The 13,641-nt window shown below is 38.4% G+C and overlaps 1 protein-coding gene across 2 annotated transcripts in view; it reads right to left on the bottom strand.

The window, feature by feature from the left end:
• Positions 1-13,641, bottom strand: part of NOX4 (NADPH oxidase 4) — a 112,909-nt gene that overhangs the window by 77,163 nt on the left and 22,105 nt on the right. For both annotated transcript variants that reach the window (XM_032679201.1, XM_032679202.1), the window contains exons 8-11: positions 13,265-13,345; positions 8,467-8,695; positions 6,307-6,471; positions 6,116-6,178 (exon numbers count right to left, since the gene is read on the bottom strand). In XM_032679201.1, the coding sequence (XP_032535092.1) occupies positions 6,116-6,178; positions 6,307-6,471; positions 8,467-8,695; positions 13,265-13,345 (538 nt within the window). The remainder of the gene's footprint in view (positions 1-6,115; positions 6,179-6,306; positions 6,472-8,466; positions 8,696-13,264; positions 13,346-13,641) is intronic.

Genomic DNA, 13,641 nt, shown 5'->3' with positions numbered 1-13,641 from the left:
TAGTATTAAAAAAACCCCAAAAAAACCCAAAAACAAATAAATAAAACAAAAAAAACCCCTGCTTATAAGAGGAATCTGCCACCTTCTGTTTAAAGTGTCCGTTGAAGGAGAACTTGGGATTTAGTGAACTCAAATGTAACAATTTCTGTGTTTCCATCATCCAGGATTTTAAAGTTTAAATAAAAGTCAGGGTTTACATAGGGGTTTTATACAGACCCCAAAACTATTAATCCTCAAACCAAACAAAAAAGTCTAAGGAAGTACTAAAGACATCTGCGATATTAATCTATTCTATTTTTGTTTTACTTAAATTCTTCATCAAACAGCTGCTAGATAGTCTACTTCCACGAAGAGCAGACAAGCTCTAGGGATTTCTTTAGTTTGCCAGCAAGATACTTCATAATTTCCCTAAATGCTCTGCAAATCATCTCACAAAGACAAGTTTTATAACTATTTGCACAAGATATTTAACAAATCTTATTAGAATGTCATCGTGTTAGATTTTGTTTTTATTGTATTTATCTGACAGTATGAACTTAGCTCTTGATGTCCTTACATACTTTTTACTCAGGTAAACTTCCAAATTTTCCATTTTTTTATGAAGTATTTCAGAATTTGGCCTCTAGGCTTTTCCTGTTTTGGATAGTTTATTTCCTAAGTTTACAGTGCAGGACACATGTTTCTCCATCATCTCCTTGTGCAATACAAAATTTCTTGCTTAAAGAAGCTTAGAGATAAAACTGTACTTCTAGACTGTTAATATCTTCACTGATTTCAAATGAACCCTGGATTCATAAAGACAACTCTGGTCTACAAAACACTGGTTTTTTTTCTTACAAAAGCAAATGTATTACTTGCAACATTGTTTATACTCATATATTATTTGCTGAGACTTTTCTGACAAGGAATCAAGCCCAAAAAACATAAATGTACAGATCAGGGCCACCACGTTGTAATCCCATGATGCCCAAATCCAGATACCTAATGGACTTAAAAAGAGGTGCAGAGGTAACAAGGAAAACTCAATTTACAAAAAAAAAAAAAAAAATCAAACCAAACCAAGAACTTTAAAGGTAGAAAATCTAGTTCTCAGTCACTTACATACAGTATATAACTTGTAATGTACATTCAGAAATCTCTTCCAGGTAATTCTTCTACCTATTCTGAGATGATTAATGGATTTAAGAGTTTCTCTGCCCGAGATTCAGTAATAATTACTTTATGAAATTTTAATTTGGATACTAATCAGGCAAAGTATTCTTCCTCAATAATATATACTTGAATTTGAGTGGATCTGAATATCTGCATATGCAAACTTATCCTCTCCTAAAAACTCAGCTTTGACATGTTAAAAAATGCACATATACCATCCCCCTAACTTGGTACATGCCATAAGTGACATAGCAAGGATTTTATCATACATTTCTGTGACAACAGAATTCAAGATCCTCCAGAGTTTTTCTTTTCTTCCTCATACAGAACTGTTTGTGGAAGGAAAGGAAGAAAGATGTGGTACTACAAATCCTCCAGATGTGATCTGCTTCAAATTAACTATCTGCACAAAGAGATGGAGAACCAGAAAAATGACATAACTTCTTCGAATTTTTTTTTTTACCAGACTCTTCCAGATTCTACTTCAGTGGGATTTAAAAGCAGATTTGTTATGCAGCACTGAAGTAGGGGAGGTAAGAGTACATTGTAACACAGGATAAAATTTCTACTTTCAAAAAATATTTCAAACCTCTTGTTGCAGGTAGTTGATTATTGCTTACCTGTTGCCAGAACTGGGATCTAGACACTGAATGAAGATCCAACACTCTTTGGAGGATCCGAAGACACAGTCACTGGAGTCTCAAGACTGAGATCTTTGCTGTGGCTTCTTTATTTTGATTTTTTGCTTTATATGTGCAACTTCCAAGCCATCTGCCTGTTCTAACTCTATCTCATGAAGCTACTAATCAGCTGGCATGTAGAGTACGTCTTATACAGACACAAAGCTCAACAAGTGTTTATGCAAGTTAACTGTGTCTAAGTATCAATAGGAGTAACTTGAGATATGTGTCAACTAAAAAAAAAAAAAAAAATCTTTAAAGGAAACTTCAGAATATTCAGATTTCAGGTCCAAGGGGAAACAAGGGCATGACAGCAGCTAGCGACACCTAAAACCATCAAAACTTTGGAATAACAGATTATTGATCCAGTATTTATACATTGCTGTCGCAAAGCAAAAGTTTCACCAAACCTCAGATCTTAGCCATCTCCAAATTTAGAAGAATTCACCTCTTAGTTTTGTCCTTATTTCAACGTCTGCTACAGTCTAAGTTCTACATGAGGTGATGTAATTGTTTCCTATCTTCCTTTGCCACAAAAAAATCAACACTACTGAAATAACAAGGTCACCAAGCTTTATGAGCTGCTGGGAGTAGACAGCAGTCTACTCTAAACTGCAACTTGTGAGAGTTTGTGCATTGACTCTGTAGTAGATTCAGCAAAGGCTGCACAAGAGAACCCAGGACATCTTCTGAAGCACTTAATATCTGCAAAACACAAGGCTATTTCCATGAGGCTTCCAGTCACTGCATGCTAATGGAAGAAATTCCAAAAACACAGCAGAAAAAGTGACTCCTGTTGTAAGACACTAATATATATTCTAAATAGAAATCTACTTCTGAAGGTACTCATTGGCAAAAAAAAAAAAAGGGAAGCATGGAGTCATAAATGGTCAGTACTGTGGATTCATGCTGCCTCAAACAACCAGTAACACAGTAACACAGTTAAGTGTCTGGAAAGAGAGGGAATTCAATACGGGGGGAAAATGTAAGATGGAGAAAAACTCAATGCTACTGTAAACTGCAAGCCTTAGTCTCTTCTTGTTCATACACGTTAAAATGAAGAGCAACCAGAATGGAGTCAAACACTTTATAAAATGTACCGGAAATTCTTACTATTGATAATGTTTGTTTTCTTTTTCAAGGTCTTTAAAGATTATCTAAAAAAATTACATCTAAACTGTGTTCCATAGCTGATGAGTTCCACACTTTCTTCCAGAAAAGTGTAAAGAAATGTCAGTCTCGAGAAACAGAGCACTAGAGAGATTTCTGATGTTTCTTTGGATGGTCTGATCTCCAGACTACATCTTTTGGTTGCTTTGAAAGACATCTCCTCAAAAGTGTTCATCAAGTGGAAACACACAAAAATAATTTGTCCATTTACAAACACTCAACTATTTACATACAGAAAGTATTTCTCTCAACTATAGATGAAAACACTTTCAAGTTGACTGTGTTCTGCTCAGATTCAACTGTAAGATGCAATAGTGTCCTGTCTAAAACAAGTAAATTGGACATGAGGGCATATAGGACTGTAAATGTTACTCATGCTGTCTTACACAGCACAGTAACAGCTGTGTACAGTGTACAGTTGTGTATAGAAATTGGTAAAAAAAGCATCATAAAACATGATAAAAAGAAACCTTTTTTTTAAAGTGAAATGAAAGACAGAGGAGCAATGAAGACACTAGGAAGCGAGTAACCCACTATGCACTACCCAGAACTGTCCAGCAGGTCACCTACAGGAATCTCAAATGTTACACCATCTCTTCATTACCTTTCTCACGCTTTCCAACAGGTGACAAAGACCAGGAGTCATACTAGTAAGTACAAAGTCACTAGTGAGCAAAGACCAGCAGAAGCACACTTCAAAACTGAAGTTAAAAAAAAGCCAACTTCCACACTGATCGTGAGAGAAAACTGAGATCTCCAAGTGTCTGAACTTCAGAATGTACAAGGGACACTACCAAAGGGTCGAGGGAAGTTATTCTTCTTTAGTCAGCACTGGTGAGACCACACTTTGAGACCCATGTCCGGTGCTGGTTTCCTCACTACAAGAGATATGAACATAGTAGGTAGCATCCAATCAAGAAGACGATGAAGGGACTGGAACATGTCTCCTATGAGGATAGACTTAGCTGAGACTGTTCAGACTGGAGAACAGAAGGTTCAAGGGGATCTTATCAAAGTATATAAATACCTGAAGAAAGGGTGCAAAGAGAATAAAGTCTCCTAATGTGCCCTTGGTCACAATTAAGAGCTCCCTCTGGTTCCAAGTGAAACGTGGGAGCTTTGCCAGAATGCAACTGGAGTGGGTTCAGGGCCTTTACACAGCCTCCCTGTGTGTTCCTCCACCCTGGTGTTATGTAAGAAACTGAGCTAAATTGTAAATATTACACAACCTTGAAAAGGGAAGGGACTAGTAAAATATCTGCATGACTCTTTCACAGTGACTCACCCCTTCATTTCCACTTTTGCTTATCATCCTCGCTTAAAAGTATAAAGATATGCCTGAACTGGTCTTTTCTGCTTGAACTTTTTGTCTTTCAAGCATGCTCCAGGCACAGTGAGATATTTCATCAGCATAAACAGGACATCACATAGTGCCTAGGGACAGACATTTTAGCATGGACTGTTGCAATAGGACATGGGGTAATGGTTTTAAACTAAAAGAGGGGAGATTTAGACCAGAGATAAGGAAGAAATGTTGCCCAGAGAAGTGGTAGTGGTAGATGTTCCATCCCTGAAAACGTTCAAAGGCCGAGTTGGATGGGGCTCTGAGCAACCTGATCTAGTTGAAGATGTCCCTGCTTTTTGCAGAGGGGATTGGACTAAATGACCTTTAAAGGTCCTTTCCAACCCAAAGTATTCTATGATTCTAAGCAGGACAACAGTGCCAGGAAGAACACCACAGTCTTCCCCCAGCTGTGCTACAGTCATTCCTGCACTGCACTTCCAATATACCCAAAGCCTCACACACCCCTCATGCTGTTTTTGCTGTGGATCAAAGTCCCATACTCCCAAACCAAGGTAGAAAAATTACCCAGGGATTATCATTATCCAACAAAAGAAGCAGCAGTGTTCCAGCTTACTTGGTAACTACAGGTAGGTCAGATGGGAGTAGAAAAACAACTGAGTTAAGCTTTTGCCTACAGATTCTATAAGCATTAAAGCCTTTGCAAAACTCAGGCTATGCAAGTGCCATTAATGATTCACCAAGCTATACAGAGGCGGCTTCCCTTAAGTAAGATTAATTTCCAGATTTACAGCACAAAATTTACCCTGGGTGAAATTCTGTGGGGATTCTCCTGTGATTCCTGGGTCAGCATATAGATAAATAAGTTAACAAAACAAAATAAAACACCCTACAAACCCAAAGAACTGGACCTGGTTGTGCCCTCTGAATTTTGGGTAGCAGTAAAACCTCCCGGTTTTTCCACAACACTAGGTATAACTCAGTGGGGATAAAGTATCAGTTATCAGTCCAAAGAAAAGAATCAAACATGAATGTTTATCTCAATGATCTTTTTGAAGAAGAACATCCAACTCAGGCAATCTGAAAGCCTTTATTCCCCTTGGAAGGAAAAGGCTGCCACTAATATTCTGTTCTAAAAACTCTGCTTTTGTAACAACACAGTCAGTCAGTTCAGTAGCACATCCCAGGTCTCTGCACTGTGTACTCCTGAAGAACTTCAGGTACATTTATATAAAATTTAATTTTATTTCTATCTCCAGAGGCCCCAGTTCCCGTTCTAGACCAACTGAGCAGAGTAAGTAATAATCTAAATGTTGTATGACTTTATTGGTGTATCACAATACAAAAATACAGCAGGAAATAATTTTAGAAACTTCTTTTTTAAACTTGATGTTTACCTAATTTTGGAAAAAAGGCAGTCACAGAAAGAGCTTCTCATTGAAGAGGAAAGATGACAAAGTTCATTACAATTTGTGCTCATTCTTCATTAAGGTCTACAAATACGCCTATAACTTCTTTTATGAAACAATTATCGACATCACATGGATTTTATTCATCTATTTATTATTGGTTTTCACTTATAGAAGACTTCAAAAAAAGTTCCAATTATCACTTTCTCAACAGTGGAGAAAATTAAATATGTATCAAGTACTGTCATACATAATAATCATGCCATTTCACATTCACTGGTACCCTCATAAATGAAACATAAGCTCTTCTAGAGAGAATTTTCACCTTGAAAGAAATAAAGACCATTTGCATACCAAATACAAATAAAAGGGAAAGTACAGAAAAGAACAGTATTTCTTACCATTGTAAGGGTGAATGGATGGCTTTCCAGGGCAGACACTCTCGGACAGTGTAGAATGACATACTGAAATAAAATGACAGAAAAGATACTTTCAGAACATTCAGTGATGGGCTAGTGTTTATAAATCGATAGTCATCTCTATAGACAATGCTACAGGAAAACAGTGCTTTTTTAGGGGCACATTAACTCACCTGACCAGGCCTTGCTTCAAAGTCATCTTTCATCATCCTTACTTCAAGGACATTGGAGGGATGGCTTATTACCGAAGTTATTGTGACTGGTTTATTGCTGCGGATGTAGCGGTACAGCCTTTCCACACAGTACAAGCACAGGGGTCCAGAAATCCAAAACCAGGTCTATGGGAGAACAAAAATAGGTCACCTCAAGGACTTTTAACTACATGAGTACTTGCAGGACCTCATTTCACATCTAGCCTTCAAATCTCTCTACATGCAAAAATTCAAGTATGTTCTGAAGCCTTAATCAGTCTAACCAGGAGCATCATCCACAAGCACAAGGAATTTCAATCATAAAACTCATCAAGAATAAAATGCTAATGACCTCAATTGCTACCATGTTATTCTGGTTTTATGTAGTTAGATTGCAACTGGTTTCAGCAGCCAAAGACACAATACATACATGGTTTCAAAATGTAAGAGACCAGAGTACTGTATAATCGTTTAACCTTTAAGGAAAAACACTGTCTGTCTTGTAATATTACTTGACTATTATCTTATAATAATCTCAGGTTCAAGTAAAAACCAAAGAACGATTCATTCTTGTTCCATAGAATTTATGTTTATATTAAACTAGCATAAAATCATAGATAACAGAGAGAAATGGGCACTTTTGAATCACAAGTCATTTGCCCTCATGGAATATATGTATGCTAGACAGAAAATGTCCTGGAAATGCCCATTTCTCTGCAGTGATTATACAGGGAGCCCAGGGAGCCCTGAGTGACTACTCCAGATGGAAACATTTGCAGCTGCTCAGCTAAATCTCATCCTAAGAGTCAATTACCAATAGCTTATGGCAGACTTAACCACTAATTCTACATCTGCTCAGTCACTCAAGCCATGGCATTGAAGTGCCCTTGATCCTCACCCATCTTTCCTTCCCAGTTTTTGAAGTTACATATCAGCCTCTCTTGCAACTAGTGGATTAATTAATTTCCATAAAAAAGCCTTAAAAGTTTCAGTAGCTCACAGAACCTTTTTTTTTTTTTTAATCTTGATATCACAATACTTCCGAACTCAAAAAAGTCCTAAATAGTGTTACAAAGCTGCCAGGAGAACACTGAGTGGCCATCTCTTTCCATGACTCTTCTCCCATAATTGGCTCTAAAGTAGGTATCTTAAGTCCCTAAGACTCTTTACTGTCCTGTGGGTCATATGGAGCCAGCTATACACTGATGCTTGTAATTCAGGAGTATCACCACAACAAAATATCTATCCAAAGAACTTTGTTGGAGGAATTCAATGTAGAATTAACTGTTTCTTATTATGACTACATGCTCCATAGAAAAATGGGTTCCCACTACAGCTCATAAGGGACATACGTGTTCAAGAGAAAACAAGGATAATAACAAAGAGAAACTCCTGTGAGGTCTGTTATGGGACCATCTTGAATAGTGGGCCTTGGACTTGTGAACTCCATATTCACAAGCGTCCTCAGGCTACTTACCAATACAGCCCAACTCATCTTTTCTCAAAAGAAAAGAGAAAATTTGCATGACGAAAAAGCTGCTTCCACAAAACATAAAGAAACAAAAGGAAAATGGAAAACAGAAAAAGAAAAGGCTTTTCTATCCCTGCTGTCATCATACTCATTTACCCATGCCACACATAAAACAAGCCTTTCTGCAAACAACAGGCCATAAAAGCCAAACCACAACCAACTGCAAACCAGAAATGAGTATTAGGACTTGCATCTGCATGGTAAAAAAGAGAACAAATGGAGCTTGATTATTTCAACTAACTACTGTCACACAATGCTTACAAAGGGACCTTATGAAATGTTACATAAATGTTTGCTCTGAAGTGCTACGCTGTAATTTAAAGTCACATTTATAGCAGGACCAATATTTCTCTTATCATGTTGTACAAAAAATATTACAGCTGACCTCTTGACATTTTTCCACCCTCCCTATTCTATGCATCACATTGTAATGCAGCTCAGGGTTTAATACACATTGATTTTTCCACACCAAATCTTTGAATGCCTCAAAAGGTTTTAATAATATTTTCCATTATTAAAACATCTGGTCTGGAAAAGCAATAATTAGTGGTTATGGCTGACTGAAAGACTTGGCAAGGCTTGTAATACCTGAAACGTCGGATCATACAGACCTCTGGGAAGTGTGACTGGAACTTGGGTTCCTCGGAACAAATTCTCATAAAGTGATTTTGTACAAAGGGTTCTGGTACTGGGAAGTCTTCTGGGAAAGGCTCAGTAGCATAGTCAGGAAACAACTCTTCAAAAGCCTTTGGCACAGTCAGATTCTGTCGGAGCGTTTTGTTAGGATTAAAGCAGCCAGGAGGGTGTTCCTCTAAGTTCGTCTGGTACTTGAGCACTCCTCTACATGAAAATAAGAATAGTAAAGACACTGAAGTAAGAAACAAACAACTTATCTTAATTCAGAGAGGGCTTTAGAGAGTAGTCACAAGCCTCATCTTCTATTAGAATTTTTATTCCATTTGTTTGCAGGCCTTTCAATGAGATTGAAGATTTGCAACAATAGAGTCTCCTGTCACTAGAGGCAAGGTTTAACTTTTCCAGCTCGCTTGGCACTCCCACACTGAACAGCCTCAAGCTTATGGCTGCTTGAAAGAGGGAAAACATTGTGGGAACTTTGCAAAAAAAGTAAGTAATCACATTTCCAGTTCAATCTCACACTGGCAGGCTGTTTTCACTCATCCTCCCTACAGTCAGCAAGTCCTGTTTTTAAGGCAGTCTTGTAGCAGAAGGGGCCTAAGTTGCCAAATCATAAATGGCAGGAATGTTCCTACTACTTGGTGTTTATCAGGTTTGCACACAATTCTATAGTTTCCTCCTTTGGATATAATCTTGTCAGATAAAAGGAAAAAAGAAAGTCCTGCATGATAGCCAAGGAACCTTCCTTGCAAATTGTTTTGTGGGTTTGATGGTTTGTTGTTTTTTGTTTTTTTTTTTAAGCTAAGCTAAATTTGTAGTAAAATGAAGTAAGAACTTTGCAGCTGCAGTTAGAAACTGAAGAAAGAATTGGAAACCTGAGACACTCTGGGACATCGCAGCACATGAATGAATCATTGGAAACAGGGAAGAAAAGATAACAGTAGCAGTAAAATTCCTCAGAAGCACTACTTGTCTCTGAATATGGATTTGATGACAGTAAATCCACAAGTAGGAATATTTAAAAAAACAAAAACCAACAACAACAACCCCCCCCCCCAAAACCCCCCCCCCCCAAAAAAAAGAAAGAAAAACCAACCACCAACCAAATGAAAGGCTGAATGACACCTCTATAGGATGGTGCTGGGTGGGAAATGAGGCATATTGAGGCAACGTCTGGTGAGACATGCCCGCTGAGTACTAGGCCATGTTGTGAAGGCTCATCTTAAGTATGCAATCAAACATAAGGACATAGACTCCCTCCTCCTCTCCTTAACACACAGCAGCAGTAGAAATAGAATTTAATTCACAAGAAGAGAGAGAACTAGGACATCTGCAATACTCCCAACTTAAGTGGGCTCTGACAAGCACTGGCAATCTTCCCCACGAAAATGCAATCCTGACAGACAGTAACAAGCTTCCCACATGGTCCAGTGAACAATGTCAGCTTGGACGTTAAACCTCCTAACTCTAAATGCCACATATGACCCTGGGAGAATCATCTGGGAAGTGTTCTTGTACCTACACCCGTGCTTCTGCCTGCATTTACTGCTTGATCAAGCCTATCACTCGCATCTGCCATCACTGCTGGTCATCACATATTTGCAAAGTGGCAGATACCACTGGCATTATGCTAGTTCCCTGCTTCATAAATATTATGGTGCCTCATGGATTCAGCTAGAAGTCAAAGCCCATGCAATATTTTTCCAGTCAACCCTGTGTGTGCAAGCATGTCAGCAGCTCCCACAGCTTCTCTGTTCTCAGAACAGAGAGGATTTCCTTGAGACATGAATAGCTGTAAACATGAGAATCCCTTCCAGTGATCTCTAGTTTGGTCAAACTATTACAAACATGCTGAGTGGTAAACAGCGACAACAAAGCTGTCTGTTAACAGCAGCTGCAACTATTCCCATTTCTGAAGTTGTCAAGGAAAGGCAAGTCCTACACACCCAAGATCACTTCCCAGAAAGGTTGAGTTCTGCACAATTCTTAAGAAACCCAAGATATATCCTCATGTATTTATTAGACACAACACTTCAATATATAAAAACTCAGTATGGATGTCAAGAAGTAGGAGATAGACAACTTTAGCAAACAAAAATGGGTGAGACAAAATGAGAAAGTAATGTAAAAGTGTGCTACAGGCTGACCAGCACAGTATGGAGAATCTGCAAGGCTCTCAAGCTCTGCTCCAATTTTCCATGCCCAAAATAGAGACAAAATTCACTTCTGGCTAGAGTTGGAAAATAGAAATATCACTATTTCTTAAGATTTTAAAGCTTATAAACTAGACATCAATGATTCCAAATGTTTTTATAGGGAATTGCACTGCTCCTATCTCCTCATCCATCTTCTGCTGCTTAGCTCAAGGTAAGTTGCTTGAAGGGTCTCTTAAAGGTCAGTGTGTGGGTGGACTCGTAAGAATTTTCACCCTTTGGAAAAAAAATCTTTGAATAACTCTAGTGAGAGCACAAAGGCCTTATTCTCAGCCTCTAAAGACCACAGCAATACCACAGTAACACCAAATTTGTATCAGCTGGGAACCTGGCTCCAAAGATTTTGTATGTTTTATAGCTCCTTACACTGGTACTAGAAACATCAAGCATCTGTTTTACATAAACTAATTTTTGTTGTTGCTACTACTGATCTAAAATACAGATAAATTATTGTAGATATGCACCAAGTCTTAAGCCACTAAAACCTTTCAAAGTCATATCGCAAGAAGTATCCGCAACAGTTTAAACAAGACGAGAATCCAGCAATATTGTGGAAATACAGGCAAAACCTCACTCAGACTGTCTGCACAGTTCAGCCACAGAAGATGCCTTGTTCTGTAGAGTAACTGGCCACGAGTCCACAACTCTCCAAGACATGCCACACAGGAGTAATTTGGGTGCAGATATCTAAGTTTCCTTCATTCTTAGAAGAGATGATCAAATTATTTAGGTTGGAAAAGACCTTTAAGATTATTAAGTCCAACCATTAACCCAGCACTGCTGTGTTCACCACTAAAACATGTCCCTAAGCACCACATCTACAAGTCTTTTAAATACTTGCAGGGGTGGTGACTCCACTACTTCCCTGAGCAGCCTGTTTTAAAGCATCTTCTTCTGGTGAAGAAAGCTTTCCTCATATCCAATCTAAATCACCCCTCATACAATTTGTGGCCACTTTCTCTTGATCTTACTGCTATCACTAATAGAGCCTAGAAATCAATCCAGGTCACTTGAATCTTTGTAACAGCAAGTTAGTTGAAGTATCCTTCGGGCTTCATTGACTGTATTTACCAGAACTCATTAAACCTTAATGAGAGAAAGACACTTAGAAAACATGGAGAGACCTACATTTAGGCATCTTAAACTTGAACTGACTCCCACTCTCCATGACTCATTCCCCTCCCATTTTTAACTGACACTCAGTTCTTTTAGATTTGCACTGAATGCCTCTGTAATTCAGTACTAAGGAGGCTGTGTACCAGAAGATGTCTGTTCAATGCTTGGTGTATTACTACAGCCTTGGTTTGCAAACTTGGTAAATGGAACATGCTTAGGAATACAGTGGGCAAAGGATAATGCAGTGAAGGAGATTAATTAAATGGGACATGAAAAATATCCCAAAGGCAATAACTGAAACAGATTGCCTAGGGAGATTAGAGGATCTCAGTCACCAGATGTTCTAAAGAAGTTAGAAAAACACCTGTCAAGAATAATTTAGAAAAAGTCCATCCTGCCCCAGGATGAGGAGAACACATTATACCTGTCTTCCCTCAGCTATGAAAAGAGCTATGCCCCAGAAAAAAAGAAACAGAAAACCCCCAAACAAACAGAAACAAACAAAAAACAAAACACACACACACAAACACACACAAAAACAAAACAAAAACCAACCCACAAGCAAAAAAAAAAAAAAAAACCAAACAACAAACTCACAGAGTACAGGAATTGTGTCCAGGAGTTTCAATTGTTTTGAACTCATTATTTCAATTCACCAGATCTCAGGCTGCATGTTTCTGTTCAACAATATATTCCTCCCATGATCTTGCTAGGCCTAGTTACCTTTCCACATTTACTTTAAGCAGCAGTGCTCAGTGTCACACAGTAAAGCACTCTGTGTTTCAGTAGATATTTGATGACATAGGGAAATACACCTCATTCAAAAAAAAGGACCTCTAAGGGTCATCTAGTTCAATCCTCAACCCATGCAGACATATGTTGTAACTTGTGGAAGCTGCTTTACTTCGCAATAGAGATGGGCTTGTTTGCGCCTGATACAGTCCTGACCTTCAGCACATAAACACTGGTCTGATGTTTGTGAAAACAAGAAGAAAAACTTGCAAATGTTGTATCACACCAGTGAGAAAGAGGTAATTAGGGAGAAGTCATTCCTTCCCTCTCCTTAGGAGTAAAAATGGAAGGTAGAGAGGAAAATACAAGAGATGAGCAACTTTACTTCACATTCTTCTCTCAGTAAACAGGTAGGAGGGGGTAGAGAAAGAAACTATGTTCTCTTGGTTTCTCACTAGACACTGGTAAAATGGACAAGGAATAATATTGAAAGTGAAGAAGTTTGTTCTAGTTGGCTGTAGCACATACAATACTTCAAGCTACAATCTGATATTTATTTAAACAAACACCTGTTGAAAAACCATAGAGGACAGCAAAGTTGGGCCAAAGTTGGCCCGCTGTGCACAAGCAAGCTCTGGAAAGGCAGCAATCAAGAAAACTGCTCTTTCTGGTTGTGCTTCAGGAAAAGGGACAGTGTTTTCCATTTACTTACCCAGAAACATGCAGCATCAGCAGCATATAGAAGACAAAGAAAAGGTTGTGTGTATACCAGAAGATGTCATAGTTTGAAACCCTGAAAAGAATAAACCACGGTTCAATGCTGTTTCAACTTAGATGGAATCACTGCAAATTAAAAACAGACCTGTGCACACAGGACATCACTATACACCACATAGTCATGTAGAAGAGTCAAAGCCCAGCATGTTTTCCTACAGGCACACGTAGGAAATTGCGTACTTGCACGTAATTAAGTGTTGAGAAGAACAAGAGACTGGCACAGAAGTAACAAGCTGATAAAGAGAGATAGGGATGTAGAAGTACAGAGACAGCTGAAGAAATTAGGAGACTTCTGAAATTAGGAGACTTCAC

Source organism: Chiroxiphia lanceolata, chromosome 2 (assembly GCF_009829145.1).
Source record: "Chiroxiphia lanceolata isolate bChiLan1 chromosome 2, bChiLan1.pri, whole genome shotgun sequence".
Lineage (NCBI taxonomy): Eukaryota > Metazoa > Chordata > Aves > Passeriformes > Pipridae > Chiroxiphia > Chiroxiphia lanceolata.
Note: the sequence above shows the minus strand (reverse complement) of the source record. Positions and strands in the feature narration are given on the sequence as shown.